Below are 15,968 nucleotides of genomic sequence, written 5' to 3' on the forward strand. Positions count from 1 at the left end.
ACGAGATTAATTTTTTCATTTATTAAATAAAATCTGCAAAAAATATTTTATTACATTTAAATTATGTAGATTAGTATGTAAATTCAGAAAATTTTGATTTAAATTTGAATTTAAAAAATTCAATCCGATTTAACGTAAAAGTTTCAGATTTGACTCGATTCAATTTCAAATCCTATAAAAAATTCCATTCAATTAGATCTCACAATGTTTGATTCGCACCTCTAATAATTTCATATTTTCACAAATATTAATAAATATGAGAGTGCAGTTTGTTCTGCATTCTCTTATAGTGATAAAACTCGATTAATTCATCCTGGTATCGATTTTATGCCAAGATTGATTACTATGATAGTTGCGTAACGAATTAATGTTACTTTTCATGACGATATTTCCGTCATGTTCACAATTTAGTACAAAGTTATATTGTTTGTCTTTTGTTGACAGTAAATCACGGGATCGTATTATTAGCTCATCTAATTCGGATAAATTGTCGTAATATAATTCCCATAATATCGCATGCTAATTCAATTTTGCTATGACGTTTTAAATAACAGAAGAAAAATAGTATCAGGCATTAGTATCAAATTAAAATTAATATATTCTATTTAATAATTTGTTTCATATATAAGCAAACAATTACAATTGTACTTAGATAAATTTAATCTTAAAGAATTTAATAACTTAAATTTCAGCAAAATATTTATTTTTATTATAATAATCATTTAAAGAGCACAATATAATATATAAGTGTTTTAATAATATAAATTTTTTTTCATTTGCAGCTATTATCATTTTCTAATATCCTATATTTTTTCCTCTCAACTCACAAATATTAATATTATTATTAAATATTAAAAGTGTATCTTTCTTAATAAAATTATACAAAATTTCTACCTGTTAGCAAGTATTATGTTTGTTTGATACTATATAATCTCATTTGAATATTTAAATTTCGAAAATAAAGATATTCTCAAAATATGTTCTTTCTGCATAGTCAACTATAAAATACACTTGACAGCGTCATTTAGAACGTCATTCGCATCAAATTAACATGTACTTAAAACAATAGAAAAAAAAAACATTTGCAATTTGTATTCCGCAGCATATGCTTTACTTTCATTTGCGATCCTAGTCCATCGCACAATATAATCACCGGTGAAATCATTTCTTACGATATAAATGGTATCAGTGATAATCGACTATCCGCCGATATCGGAATTATCGCGCATTTAGCGGCAAAAATCTTCTGCGCGAAATATTTTATTTTCGAAGAAACCGTTTGATATTTATGACGCATTTATTTATGAGTCGTAATTTTATATGGACACTGTATCCGAACTCGTAACAAATTACGTATTATTCATACAATTTTATCCGCCGTACATTATTTATGATATAATATATATTAACGTAGATTAACACTTTCTGTGTAACGCGCAACTGCAATCTCCATGAAAACTTCAAAAAATAACACATTAAAATATAAATAAGAAATCAATTGATAGCATGGAAATTTCAGGGAAAATCCACGTTACGCGGAAATATAAAACACAAATTATTGGCGAAGTGCAGTAAAATCGCGTTAAATTCCGCCCACTCGTTATGTAGAATCTGGCGCATCAAAATATTAATTAATACCGGCATTTCATTATGTAGAATTGCGTACATACATATTGATGTAGACATTGTAATCCAATCATACCTAGCTTCGTTGAACGGCTTATTCTGCAGTTGCTCGTTTCATACAATAAAGTATTAATGAAACTCAATTTTTATTCGCATAAAAATAAAATTCTCAGATTCGCATGAATTTCTTTCAATAACGCACGCCTTCAAGCTGCGCTCGGAATCTTAAAGAAAATTTCCCCGAACACTTTCTATAATATGTTCAATATTTTTTTCCCTCGAATTTTTATAAAATTTATTATCTTTTCTTTCGAATTATCTTATCTCTTGTATCACACTAGGCGTAATAATAAAACGTTACTCATCGACAGTCGCTCATAATATTGATCGCGGAAATTACAGTAAACACAGAAGGAAACGGATAATACAGAAAAATAAAAGAGAGTTTCCAAACTCGAATCTGTACGAAGCTGCAGGCTTATAGTCATTTATAATTTCACATTAATCTATCTTAGCTCGCCTATTATTCTCCTCAGAAAAGTCGCGACCTCGCGGACCAAATCCCTGTCAATACTTCTCCATTTCTCCTATCTTAATTCAACAAATCTTCTATTATTCAAACTGGCTCGCTCTCAAGTTCGCATACAGGTTGAATCCAGAGCCCCGCGTTACTCAGAAGTAATTCTCGAAGGGAAGTAATTCATCTGCCGGTTTATATATAAACTCCCACAAATTTATCGCTACCTGTGAAAGGGATGCAGCTTTCTTTATTCCATGACGAATAGAGTCGGGCGACGACGAGGGTCAAGCGCAAGGTTTTATCCCGGAATTTTCCGCGATCGCGCAGCTTGCGGCCGGGGCAGCTGCGAACGCGACGACGAATGCGACACGCGGTAAAAGTCGGAGGTCAAAATGGATGCGCTGAATGGCAATAAAAAGGATGGCAAAGCCGAGAGAGGATCGCGAACGTGCGAAAGCAATTTTTCTTTTTCTGCCGCTCCCGGTAGCATCAATACCCCTCGACGTTCGCGTATGTGATGGGCGGCTTGCGGCGAATATTAAATTATTTGTCATTAAGGAAACGTATATATTACGGAGATGTAGCTCTCAGCAAAAAGTGATTGATATTATTGAGGACATAACCGTGTTGAAGTTTTTGCATATCCTTGACTTATATTTTAAATTAGTAAAAGATTGTTTATAATTATTAATAAAATTTACATACCGTTTATATTCTTAATTAAAAATGTTGGATGTTACTGTAGACAGTTAACTTGTGACGTTTTAATGCTTACCTATATCTAAAATTTTTCAACAGCCTAACTTCTAATTAATATCTTTGTGACAATTTTTTTAATCATTTTTTTAACAGCATTGCCCAATTTTCCGCTATTCGTTTTAGGTCATATGCATATTTTCATCAACTTTTTACATAAATACAAAAAAATTACATGACGAGTAGAATTAAATTTTTAGAAGAACAAGGATAAAAAAAGTTTGCTTTAACTATTCATATAATTCTTATGTATATCATAATATTTTAAAAAGTAACGTAACATGTATCTATCATAAGATGCCACGTATAAAACTCTAAACTTAAACTTTTATGTTTTTCTTTAACTTTCTTAACTTTCTTAATTTCTTAGAAGGTACACAGTCAATTGATTTAAAATTTTAATACAATTACTTTTGTTTTAAATAATGTTCCATAAAATTTTTAAACAGATTAAAGTATTGTGATTTTTCGCTCGTACTTCTTTAAGCGACATGAAAGTCGGACTGGTGTGACCGGATGTGAGTCGTATATCGATTTTCCACGTGACACGGAAAGGAAAACCGCGAAACAAAAATCGGCGAGTTTATTATAAATGGGGACATTCCGATTTAGACACCAATCGAAGCTAATCGCTAATTGCTCGTTAAAATTAAGAATCATTTCTATCGATATCCTTGATTACAATCACCACCGTTTATTGCATTAAGCCTCGTGTCCACGATGCTAGAAATCGCTCCGAGAGCTCGTACGCGGAGAGAGAATTGACCGATCACATTAGTCAATTGGTCGAATTGTTTAAATGCAATTTATCAATTCTTTCTCCGTCCGAGAGCATGAAGTGATTCCTAGCATCGTGAACAAAAGCCTTTATAATACAAAGACTGTACACAGAAAAATATCAATACTGCTAAGATATAAGTAACTACTCAATTTACCTTCTTTCTTCTAGTAAGTAACGATTGTCACATTTCTTCAACAGAAAATATTTTCTTAATATTTATTTAAAAATAAATTCGTCGCTAGAAAGCCTCCTTATCTATACTATAAAAAAGAATTTATACTCGATCCTTCAAAGAATAATATAAAATTGTATCAAAGAAAAATTAGAATAATAAGCAAATTACATTTTTGTTTTGACTTAATACTCTTCACTGAAGTTTTAAATTGCCAGGATTCAGGTATCTTGAAATAAATTTACGGTTTACGATAGACTTGTAGATATATAAAATATTTGAAATAGAAGTAATATTTACTTAATTCAATGTAACGTTCTGTGGGTAGATACAGAAGTTTATTTAAAGTAAATATTACCTATTTGAAATGACGAGTATGTTTTAAGACTGTTGTCAAGAAAATATTCTTTGTGAAGGCAACCGTTTACTTAAAGAAAGAAAACTAACAATAGAATATAATCGCTTTTCTTAGTTTCGTAAACGATACTTCTCTGCGTACGCGGGAGAAAAGGCGGATAATTTATTAATGTCTCTCAAAGCGAATTAATTTCGATTAAATCGTTTCACTTTCTACCTTCAGTCTTTGCTGGTCCGCAAATAATACATAGAAGATTGGAAATTATAAAAATTAATACGGACAAAGTGAAGGTTCGTGTTACGAGAGCAATCGACATTAGTACAATCGAGAGCGCGTTCGTAATCCATCGTAATCTACGGTAATATTTACTGAGCGTTGAGCGCTAAGTCTTTGTATACCCGGACAGAATTGTAATTCGTAAAGGAGCGAATACTCAATACTCCAGCTGTGGGCTCGGAGGCAGCTGCAGCCGCGAGGGATCAAGGGGAATCATCAATGGTTTCCCCCGAGATGCATGTACGCGCGAGGGCCGACTACAGATACGCTACGATCGGTCACGTGATACGCCCACGCTGATTCGCGATCATTCAAAAATCCGCCGGGTCACCCCGCCGCGACCGACCGGCGGCGGCGACGGCGGCGGCGGCGACGGGCGCGTAACGTCACCACCATTGTACGGCGGCCGGCCGGATCGAAACGTATGTTGGACGTAAGTACGCCATCGTTTCGCCGACACGCGTAATCGGCGGTGGCGAGGGCACACGCAGGCGAGCGTCGTCGAGCGCGGAATCGATCGAGCGCGCCGTACACACGTAATCGGAGCAAGACGGGGAGCAAGACTTCATTACGCGCGTCGTTGGGTTGCGTGAACGTCGCGAGTACACGAGTAATGCACATTTCGATTTCACTCACCGCAAGGAGAGCCTCCGCTGGAACGGCAAGCGCCCGGTACCGCGATCCGCAGCAATCCTAACAACACAGCAGGGCTAACCCCCCTGCCAAGATTTGACACACGAGCCACACACGGGCGACAGCTGTTCGCGATTACGCGCACAACCACCAGACAGCGCGAGCGTCGCGTTCGGCGCGGCAATGAGTCATCCCGTAGAGCGGGGGAGAATAAAAGCCGATCGGCTCCCTCCGCATCATCCCGAGCGAGAGAGTAGGAGGGAGGTATCGAAACGTGAGGAGATCGATATATGTATATCGACTCGACGAGGTGATGTCGACATCAGGAACAGGGACGGCGATTCATCGGCAACTGTGCGCGGGAAATCAATGGACGAAACTGTAGGATGACCGTCCCAATTTATCGCCGCTTTAAGCATATTGTGGCAGTATATATATTTATGATATTGATATATATTTATTTGGTAGTTTTTTAAATATATAATGAACACTCTTTTTTCGTCATTATCCAAGTAAACCCAAGATACAATAAAAGCAATAAGCTCAAAAATTGATTATTTAAATGTAATGAGAGAAATAAAAATAGAAATATGAACTTATTATTACCAATTAATATTCTGAATACTGATTCGTCTCACCGATTATTGCCACACGTCACATCTAATATTGTTACCCTATTTACTGTCACACATTTACTTATGTTTATATAATAATTTTAAGTTTAACATTAAAACATTTTGATGCTGCAATTGTAAAAAGCAGCAGTAATGAAAACAATTATGTTGTGTTGACCATACCAAACACAATACAAAAACTCTGTAAAAGCGATATATGTATCTTGAAAATATTATGTCAAGAATAACTTATTCTTCTTTAATTATGATAAATCTTTCATTGATTAAAAGATAAAGTATGTTAATATATTAACAATAATAACTAAATAGAACCATAAATCTTGGCTAAAGTATTATTTTTCACAATAAATTATTTATTAAATCATTATAGTGTTTCAAGGAGAAAGAATTTTATATTTGTTAACATTAAAAATATTAAATTGCTTGTCAATTTAATTTGTAAAATTACGCATTTTGGCTTCATATAGTGACTGTGTTTCGAGATCGACAAAAATCCGACATACATTTCATATGAGCTGGAGATAGTAAAATCACACAAAAATTATTCGGCACAAAGATCCGCTACAGACCTATACAGGCAATATCAGTATCCTTTATCTTTATATCAGTTGCGCATTTTTATAATAATAAAGGATGATAAACAACTAAGTGATAAGACAACTGCCTATACAATCAAAATTTGGATTCAATTCACAAGCTAAAAAATATTATACCACTGTCCCAAGGAGTCAGAGACTGTAAGTTTTAGAAACAAACAAGGCCAAAGATTACTTTTATTATCGTTATTAGTACAATGAAACAGATGGTAATATTATACAATAAAATAGTACCGTTTTATAGTGGAGCGCCGCAAAGCTTCGTACATTATGTAGCATTTGTCGAACATCCTGCGTTTTGATCTTGATTCTCCCTTACAGCGATATGTAGTCCTTGAGTTGTTCTTCGATCTCGGGATTAAGAGTAGCCAACAATTGATCAAATTGCTGATCCCCAACTATACTTCGCAACGTGATCAACTAACAATTTCGAAAAAAGATTTCAGTCTTTGGGAAATTCCCTAAAAAGTTTAGAAAATACTTCAAGAGATTCTCACCTGACTTTGGAGTGTATCTTTTAAAGATATACTGTGTACAGGATCACTGAAGACGAGTCTCTTTTGTCGTTGAGCATGTTCAGTTTCATAATCTACATTCTCATACTGCGAAGGACTGGGTTGATCAGTAACCATTAAGGAACTAAAACAATTTTCATTTGAATGTGCATATTTTCAAGTCCAATTTCTTTTTTTTTTTTTTAACCTTGACCAATGGAAGTAGATTATGATATATCGAAGTAAAATAATTATCAGCGATAAACAATTATAAACAAAATATATAATTATAATTTTTTTAATTTAAATAATTATTCAAATTCATTAATAAACGTTATTACATGTGTAACATTGAGATTATATGAAAAGATCTATACTACAGGTTATAGTGCATTATTGCACTAAAAAGATTTAAATCTCACATATTGCTTTTACTCCAATCGATATGTATACAAAAAGATGTTCAAGTCTTACTCGACAGGGTAACCCATATCATCAAACTTGGTGATGTCGTTGAGTGTCTCGACAATGTTCGATATTATGTGTGGAAAATATTCGAGAACCGGTGAACTGTTTGTCCCGAGGAAAGAACAGAGCGCAAGAGCTAATAGTTTGCGCCTTTCAGTCTGTGTCACCATTGGCATCGTACTGACCCAATTGTGCACCAGTTTTCCAAGTACAACGTCCCTCGTTTCAGTTCCTATCGTCTGCGCTAGATCGTTGATTATCTGCGATAATATTACTACTGAGCGAATTTGTATAAAAAAACCACGATCGAGATGTAACTTTTCTCACCTGTACAAAAATATCACGGGAACTTAATAAAACTCTCGCAACTATAGACGTATACATGGCCATAGCCGACGCCTGTGTCTCATCGTCATCATTGTAAACTCTCCTGTTAACATATCGCATCATGTTCTAAATATCCAAGCAAAATATTTTTTAAAAGCATCTACTTACTCAAATATCCTTGGCAAAATGGGTTTTAACAGTTCTGCACCCTGCTGAGGGGAAGCTCGAAGACAGATCTCAAATAATATCAACATCATTACTCTACCCTCTGTCCGCAAATCATTGAAAAGCGTTTTCAGCGATTCGATGATCACCGAACCCCTCTGAGTGAAGAAATCTTGCGGACTTAATAACACGTACGCCTGAATTATATACAAACATAAACGCAGATTTTCCGTGGATTGATCTGAAAACGACAGAAGGAAAAATCAATATCATCGTGAGTCACAGAGTCCTGTTAACAGCATAAAGCTATGTTGCTAACCCAATAATGCTGGCATATTTCTGAAGAGATCCATTATAGCTGGCGTCGGGGTAGGCGTGTTTTCCAGTAAGGCTACCCACAATTCTAATCCGTCCTCTAACAAATAAACATGTCCCTCTTGATTAACATCAACACTCAGAGCCACGACACCTACCACTAATGGCTCCAGAATAACACTCTCGGAACCTAAAGCCTGTTTGTACAATGTTAGAAAAAGATTAATAGCATTCGTCTATGGATCCAATAGATCACACATTTACCTTTTCCAAGTGTATCAGAGTCGATACTATGGCGCACCTCAACATATTGTATATTTCAGATTGCTGCCAAAGTTCAGGTAGATACGAACTCAGTGCACCAACGTGCGGCTTAATTTCACTACCAACACGCTCGATGATAAAAGACAGCACATACAACACATGCATCTGAGAAATAGAAAAAGTGAGAAATAATGTAAGAGTATTGAGAGAAAGTAAATGCTAATTCTTCATACTTTTGTATCGCACTCGTTTACTTCCTTAAGGAGTGCAAAAAGTCGAAAAAAGATTGGTTCTAAAAAGGGAGAAAACTCCTCCGAATTGAACTGGAAATCATCAATTGCCTGTTTCAAAGCATTGCTCGCTGCTAAACGAACTCCCAAGTCCTCTTCAGGGTTCAATGCTTCCGTCATGAGTTTGTACAACTCCGGCCTTAAATCTGCACTTAATTTGATATCTGCAATAAATAAAAATTGGTAAATAACAAATGATAAACACTCGTTTCAAAAGTCTTATCAGTAAAACTTTCAACATACTCGTCCATTGGCCAATCAACCAACACACGCGTCTTCTTATAATTCTATAATTATTATTTCGGTTCTTTAATTCTTCTTTTAAAGTTGTTGAAAACCATTGATCAAAGTTTACCTGTTGAATAAAGACATGATTAAATCAATTAAATGTTTATATAAAATTTTTGAAATACTAGTAGAGTATTTCTCTTACCTCGTCATACAAATCAAATGCAGCCAGACCAACTGCACGATAAACTGCATCTTTCACTAGAATCGCAGGCAAGTTGTTAGGATCGACAGGTTGATGATGCCGTCGCATTAGATCAACTAGTACTGAAGCAAGAATGTCTCTAAAGTGATGGAAGATCGCTAAAAATAAGGACTCTGTGCAAGGCTGCAATATAACATACATTCGTGTTATATTTCTATAATTTTTTTATACAATAGTTTTATTTTATTAATTTTTACAATATCTTAAATTACTTACCCTCAAACTATATTTCCATGATTCTCCGCCATCGTCAATAGCTAGAACAAGCAATATCTTTCACATTCTATATTGTTTGTCTTTAATTATATCTTCACTTTATTAATGATATTAGATATAATTTGAAATATATTATTATATGATATGCTACACTATATTATTAGATATATGCTGTACTCACCGAAATTTTCTGGATGAGTATCCCACATTTCAAGATCCGCAGATGTCAAAATGAAATAATGTGTGACAAGCCTGGAGCAAATCTCCGTTAATGTTTCTGGTGTAAAAAATTCTTGCCTCAATTGGCACGCCCTCAAAACTAATGGATTTTTCGTCTCTGTTTCGATGAAGAAAGAATTGTGTTAATATAGAATACATTATAGATAAGAATAGCGATATATACAACAGTTTATATACCTTCGATAATTTTAGCTGGTCTGTACCACGTCGATAATAAAATCATCTTTACTAAATTTAGACACTGAATAACAAATCTTTCAAATGCTAACGCTTGGCCAGCTTCTGTGAAGCAGTAAAAAACGGAGAACTCTAAAGAAGTCGGTATAAGTTCCACATAGCAAAACGGATGCATCTCTAAAACTCCTAATAAAACTTTGGTCAAATGTATTATAAACTTTTCGCACACGTCCACCTGTATTCCTCTAGAAGCTAAAGTTTTTCCTAAGAAAAAAAAAACAATAACATTTTTATAAAGCACATCAATATAAAGGTGTTTCAAAGAGCATACAATGTTTTCTTTTTAAACAAAAAAAAAATACTAACGGCACTCAAGACAGGTCCTTGCACGTTCAAAAACGATTTTCAGAAACAACATGGCATCTTGAGATTCGGATGGCTTAGAAAAACCATTTACGATCAGTTGCCTAAGTATTCTTAAGAGTAGAAGTGCTTTGTCTAAGGTTTCTCGTGTCTGACTAGCGTCGGCTCCATTAGACGCCATTATCAGGAAGGATTCAGTATAAGTATTCCATAGATTTAGAATAAAATTGAACATTGATGCAGTCAATTCTCGGAAGATCCTTTGTCCTTCAGGCAAGCGTCGAGACGCCAAAGCCTTGACAACATGATGCAGTGTTAGCACCGCTTGTCGCTGTGCCAATGGATTTTCCTGCCTTATAACTTCCAACAATGTTGGTACCAATGTACCCCACTCTCTAGGACAATCATACCTATAAAATAAAATGTAAAATAAAAAAATTAGGAATTTCCATTTATTATAAAAATGAATCTTATGAAGTGTTTCCTATAAGAACCAAACAAGTTCAAAAAATTATTTTAAATAATTTTTCTTTTTTTGTTAATGTTATAAAAATAGATAAGTATAAAATGTTACAAAATAAACAGATAATAAATATAAAATTTCCGCAAAAACTAAATAATCTTTTAAATAAGTTTTTAAAATATTAATTAAAAGTTTATAACTTTATTCTTAAATCTACTATATATCTGTAGAAAAATTATCATATTGATACAATAACAATTTAAAGGTAGATTTTTTATTTCTTAAAAATCTATTTAAATTTAATTTTTTGGACTTTAACTTTTTGTAGAAAATCCTTCATACATTATGTTATATACCTTACCTTGCTATTTTGGATATCAGGACTGCTAATTGTATAGCTAATGGACTCATAGGTTCATCAAAATTTCTAAGCAGATGCTGGCGCAGAAATTCTTTCTCATTATCTTCAATCGCACTAAAATAACATTACATTTATCATTAAGTATATCCTATTATTAATATAATGTTTGATTGATTCTCAAACACAATGCTCTCTGTTAAAACAAATATTTCTTACTTTGGTGCATTTTTCCTCCAGTATCTCTCGACTCCAATCTTAAGATATACTACAGCCATCCATCTAACTTCAATAGCCAAGGAATGATTTGAAAGAACATTCTAAAAAAACAATTTCTGTATGGTCAATCATAATTTTCTGATCAACCCCCAAAAATATGTAATAATAGGTAAAACAATTCTTAGGAACTGTCTGCTAAACACACCTATATTATTGTTCCATGTAACATTCCATAAATTCAGTACGTACATGGAAAAATATTTAAAAAACTATTACTTATAGACTTATAGGCTTGTGAGAAAATTCTGTCATTCCCAGCCTAGGAAACTTACATATAACGCTATATAAAATCCCTGCTGAGTCTCCCATTGCTTCAGTGTTTCCTCCGCAGACTTAAGGACATTGGGATCCTGACTGACCGCCTGTCGTAGAACTTCTACCACTGCGGCTTCCATGTTTTCTTGCTGCATACAATATTGGCGAATATTATCATGCGTATTCCGGCGCGATTCTCACCCCAACAATATTCCTGCGTTAATATTATCTAACGTCGCGCAATTGCATCATCCGTCGTTTCGGCTCGAGGAAAAAAAGCGGACGTCCTTTAACGAAGTCGACTATCACAATAGCGGGAACACGCCGAGGAGCACGCCGAGGAGTACATCCCCGGGAAGTGCAACGAGCATGTGGTCGCTCGAAGAAGCCGAACGCGGATCTACGTGAACGTGAGACGCAAATACGCACAAATCACGCGGAACGATATCTCGCGGAATCATGCGAGTCTCGTTACGTCATTTCACGTCGTCGCTCGCGAATTACCATCGCCGTCAACGTCGTCGTCACCGCCGTCGTCGCCGTCGCTGTCGTCTCGGTCGTTCCGGTGAACGAGATACTCTCTAACCTATACGGATGCGCGACGTGACCGCGGGGCGGATGATACGGGAGGGGCACGGGGACGAGGCGGCTCGGAACGAACGTTTTCATTTTTTTACCTGTCTCGTAACCGCCGGTGACGCCGCAGACTCTCATTCCGCGTGCTCCATCTGCCGCTCTCCGTTTTGCGCGCGAGGGAGAGAGTATTTATGTGGTAAATCGATACATAACGAAAAATCCTCCGGCGATCCCTCCTCCGTCTCTCGTTGTTCACCGGAGCGCCGTGCACACACACACACACAACACCACACACACGCGCGCGCGTACAGCCACACGCGACGTCGTACGTGTCCGGTCCAGTCCGGCGGCACCTTCGGGATTCGTTCGTGAGCCCCAATACGTTTTCCTTTCCGCCCTCTCCACGGCGGAGACTTCGTCGTCACTTCGTCACCCTCTTCTTCTCGTTTTTCTTCTTCCTCTTTTTTCTTTCCCTTTCTCGAGCGACAGCGATAATGACAGCTGTCACGCGCGTGCGTATGTACGTACTACGTCTCCCCTCGCGTCATACGAGGAAATAAAAGATCGTCATTAAGCTCTGATTAGATTAACCGACAGTTAACGTGACGCGCAATGTTCGCCGTAGCTCGTTAAAACTGTTTGACACGTGGAACGGTGGAAGGAAAAGCAAAGAGAAACGAATCGCGCTGTCAAAAACTGTCACGGTCAATTGGAGGTTTCCGTCGGCATCATTTTTATAAATGATTGTATCATTATAATTATTAATTAATCTGTGCTTTAAAGATCCGATAGAATTTTTAAAAATCTATATAATATCCTATCGTGTTTTTGGTTCATAAATATCAGATTTTGTATACGGTATATGAGATTAGATTGTATATGATATATATTAGATAATATTTTAATTCTAGATCTTGTTTTTAAATGTATAAATAAATAATATTACTTACATACATAAAAGTTATAAAAATTTTGTCTATATACGATTATTTACGTATCGTTTTGTTATTGTGACTCTGTGTTCTACTCTGGGAATCTTTTTCATGGAGATATAATATAAGCAACGTATTATAAATTATTATAAGTTAGCTAACACAATACAGAAAAAAGTAATTAAACTATAAAAGTAATTAAAAAATAATTGAACTATAAAATTGTTATAATATACTTGACTTTTAATATTAATAAAATAAACATATTCGAATGCTTCGTGGCGTCCCGCTGGATAATCAGCGCCGCGCGTCACGCGCATGCGCAAAAAACGCATGTTTAGTTTGACCGGTTTGGCGGCAGCAGCGTACGCCCTCGTTCTCTTTCGTTCATGGCCCGTGGCACTGTGTGATTTGCGTCACGATGAAGGTAAGAATCCGCGAATATTGCGAGAATCGCATGTCCCTCGCGCGAAATATAGATTTCTTTTGGCGCGCCAAATCACCGCCGACGCGGCGATATCCTTATGTTCGTCGGGGCTGTGTTTATCCGCGCGTAGCATCGATCGTAAATAGGCATTGACGTCGGGTGATGTCAGGTGAAACACGCGGACGTTACGCCGTATTAATTGTGTATATCATTGTGATTACGATCCGTGATCACGATCTTCTATTGTTTTAATTAACAACTTATAGGATCGACACCATAAAGGGGTCGTGTCTTTTTCTAATTGCTGGACTCCATACAAGAAACTCTAACCTCAAAATTTTAACCTAATTGTAACTTGGAGGTCTTGTATGTGTCGTACGTAGTTCTTCTAATCCGTACATTCGGTCGTTGCAGCTGAACGTGTCGTATCCCGCGACAGGATGTCAGAAGCTGTTCGAAATTTCGGATGAGCACAAGCTCAGAATCTTCTACGAAAAGCGCATGGGTGCCGAAGTCGAAGCCGACGCTCTGGGAGATGAGTGGAAGGGCTACGTGGTTCGCATTTCCGGGGGTAACGATAAGCAAGGTTTCCCCATGAAGCAGGGTGTTCTGACGAATGGTGAGTCTATGATACATTTTACATGATACAATCAATATCTAAAAAGCTTATTTTTTAAGAAGATACTAAAATTTTCATTTACCTTTAACCTTTTAGCTATTGTGTAGTCACTGTAGCTTCTCTCTAAACAATTGTTTAAAGTTTGGAACAGAAAATCATTGTAATGATTAAATTTGTCTTTATTTAAATTTTTTATTGTATAATGAAAAAAAAAGTATAAAAAATTTCTTTTTTAATTGCATTTGATCACATTGATCTGCAGCTAAGCTATGCACACAGTAGTATAGCTCATTTATAGCTAAAAGGTTAATCTATTGTCATTTTGGGTTTCCTTAAATTTACAAAAAATCTAGAATCTTTGCAATCTTTCATATCTAAAATTTGAAACGCTAGAGACCCACGCTATTCAGGGTGTAATTCAAGATATTCAATTTTCTTGAAGTACTATCGTATGTGTGGGAGATGAAATTCGGTTTCTGATTTGAGAAGCTGCTTTATTTAGCTTTTTCTCAGTGTATGAAAACGAAACAGTTTTCTTATCCCCATCCTGATATACCAAGGAACTGATTGTTTTTAATACGATATTGTTTGTACAGGTCGCGTGCGTTTATTGCTTTCCAAGGGACATTCTTGCTATAGACCACGACGAGACGGTGAGCGTAAACGCAAATCCGTTCGTGGTTGCATCGTAGACTCCAATTTATCCGTGTTAGCACTTGTCATCATAAGAAAGGGAAAACAGGTAAATCGAATGTGACATATTTTTTGTAGACGTTAAACGCTAAAAACCATGTGTTGTTCAGGGTGTATTTGAGATATTCATTTTTCTTGAAATACTATCGGGCACATGGGAGATGAAATTCGTTTTTTGATTTGGGAAACTGCTACATTACTTGTGCTTTTTCTCAGTGTACGAACGAAACAATTTTTTTATTAGCTTACTTTGAATTTTATAAAAATAAAATTTTGTTATTACATGATCATAAATTTTTAATCAAAAGTAAATTTTAAATATAGATCGAAATTGTAAGATTGATTTGTAAGACTTAGTTAGCCTAGGTTACAAGTGAAGCCTTTGGCACACGATACAATTTTTCATGCTAGATCGCATACGAGGCGTCTACGTATCCTCATTGGCTTACGATTGGTGACATAATTATCCGAGCCAATCAGGATACGTATTAAGATGCCTCGTATGCGATCTAGCATGAAAAATCGTATCGTGTGCCGAAGGCTTTAATTACAAATTTCTTATTGTGATTATAAATCGATTTCAGGATATCCCAGGATTGACTGACCTGAATGTACCGCGTCGTCTGGGACCGAAGAGAGCGAGCAAAATTCGCAAACTCTTCAATCTTTCGAAGAAGGATGACGTCCGGCAGTTTGTAGTAAAACGACCAATTCAAAAAGAAGGAAAGAAGGAACGTTTTAAGGCGCCGAAGATTCAGCGTTTGATCACTCCGATCGTTCTTCAAGTATGTAATCGAGAAATACATAGAAATATCAAAGTTTTTATATCAAAATTTCTTTTTCGTTTTTAATATGTTAAACATAACAATGTTTTGTTTACAGAGGAAAAGACACAGATTGGCATTGAAGAAGAAACGCTGTCTGGCTCGCAAAGAACAAGCGGCAGAGTACGCGAAGTTGCTGGCGCAAAGACAAAAGGAGGCGAAGAACAGGCGTCAAGAAGAACTCAAACGAAGGCGCAGCGCCTCTTTGCGCGAATCCAAATCATCGACTCAGACGGCACCAGCGACACAATAAACTGGATCCTGAAATGTATTTACATGTCAATAAAAAAAATTTCATTTATCTAATTTCTTTTATTGCAACAATTTCCTTAAGACTATTTTGATGTGACAAGTGTAGATACGAATTTTTCTACATA

General features: G+C 35.9%; 2 protein-coding genes across 2 annotated transcripts; one reads left to right on the forward strand and one right to left on the reverse strand.

The window, feature by feature from the left end:
• Positions 1-6,499: 6,499 nt before the first annotated feature.
• LOC105827896 (importin-11) lies at positions 6,500-12,156 on the reverse strand. The gene is made up of 17 exons (XM_012666110.3): positions 11,538-12,156; positions 11,206-11,306; positions 10,990-11,103; positions 10,169-10,575; positions 9,803-10,066; positions 9,567-9,722; positions 9,386-9,426; positions 9,110-9,292; positions 8,920-9,031; positions 8,620-8,840; positions 8,387-8,551; positions 8,127-8,319; positions 7,811-8,048; positions 7,643-7,745; positions 7,322-7,575; positions 6,851-6,992; positions 6,500-6,773 (listed from the first exon to the last, which is right to left on the reverse strand). Exons 1-17 carry the CDS (start codon positions 11,673-11,675, stop codon positions 6,669-6,671), a joined length of 2,937 nt encoding a protein of 978 aa, XP_012521564.2. The 5' UTR covers positions 11,676-12,156; the 3' UTR covers positions 6,500-6,668.
• A 1,161-nt stretch (positions 12,157-13,317) lies between these two features.
• Positions 13,318-15,892, forward strand: LOC105827936 (40S ribosomal protein S6). The gene is made up of 5 exons (XM_012666142.3): positions 13,318-13,455; positions 13,870-14,074; positions 14,671-14,816; positions 15,352-15,552; positions 15,650-15,892. Exons 1-5 carry the CDS (start codon positions 13,450-13,452, stop codon positions 15,842-15,844), a joined length of 753 nt encoding a protein of 250 aa, XP_012521596.1. The 5' UTR covers positions 13,318-13,449; the 3' UTR covers positions 15,845-15,892.
• Positions 15,893-15,968: the final 76 nt, after the last annotated feature.

The sequence above is a fragment of the Monomorium pharaonis genome, chromosome 11, assembly GCF_013373865.1.
Source record: "Monomorium pharaonis isolate MP-MQ-018 chromosome 11, ASM1337386v2, whole genome shotgun sequence".
In the NCBI taxonomy this organism is placed as follows: domain Eukaryota; kingdom Metazoa; phylum Arthropoda; class Insecta; order Hymenoptera; family Formicidae; genus Monomorium; species Monomorium pharaonis.

What these genes read in the sequence shown, in the direction of transcription:
- LOC105827896 (XM_012666110.3), bottom strand. Translation starts at nt 11,675, where the DNA reads ATGCAGCAAGAAAACATGGAAGCCGCAGTGGTAGAAGTTCTACGACAG. An exon ending in TAAACGAGTGCGATACAAAA is followed by an intron (nt 8,552 to 8,619) that starts GTATGAAGAATT and finishes TCTATTTCTCAG; the next exon opens with ATGCATGTGTTGTATGTGCT. An exon ending in CCCGTGATATTTTTGTACAG is followed by an intron (nt 7,576 to 7,642) that starts GTGAGAAAAGTT and finishes ATATTATCGCAG; the next exon opens with ATAATCAACGATCTAGCGCA.
- LOC105827936 (XM_012666142.3), top strand. An exon ending in GCAGGGTGTTCTGACGAATG is followed by an intron (nt 14,075 to 14,670) that starts GTGAGTCTATGA and finishes TTGTTTGTACAG; the next exon opens with GTCGCGTGCGTTTATTGCTT. An exon ending in TCACTCCGATCGTTCTTCAA is followed by an intron (nt 15,553 to 15,649) that starts GTATGTAATCGA and finishes TTTTGTTTACAG; the next exon opens with AGGAAAAGACACAGATTGGC.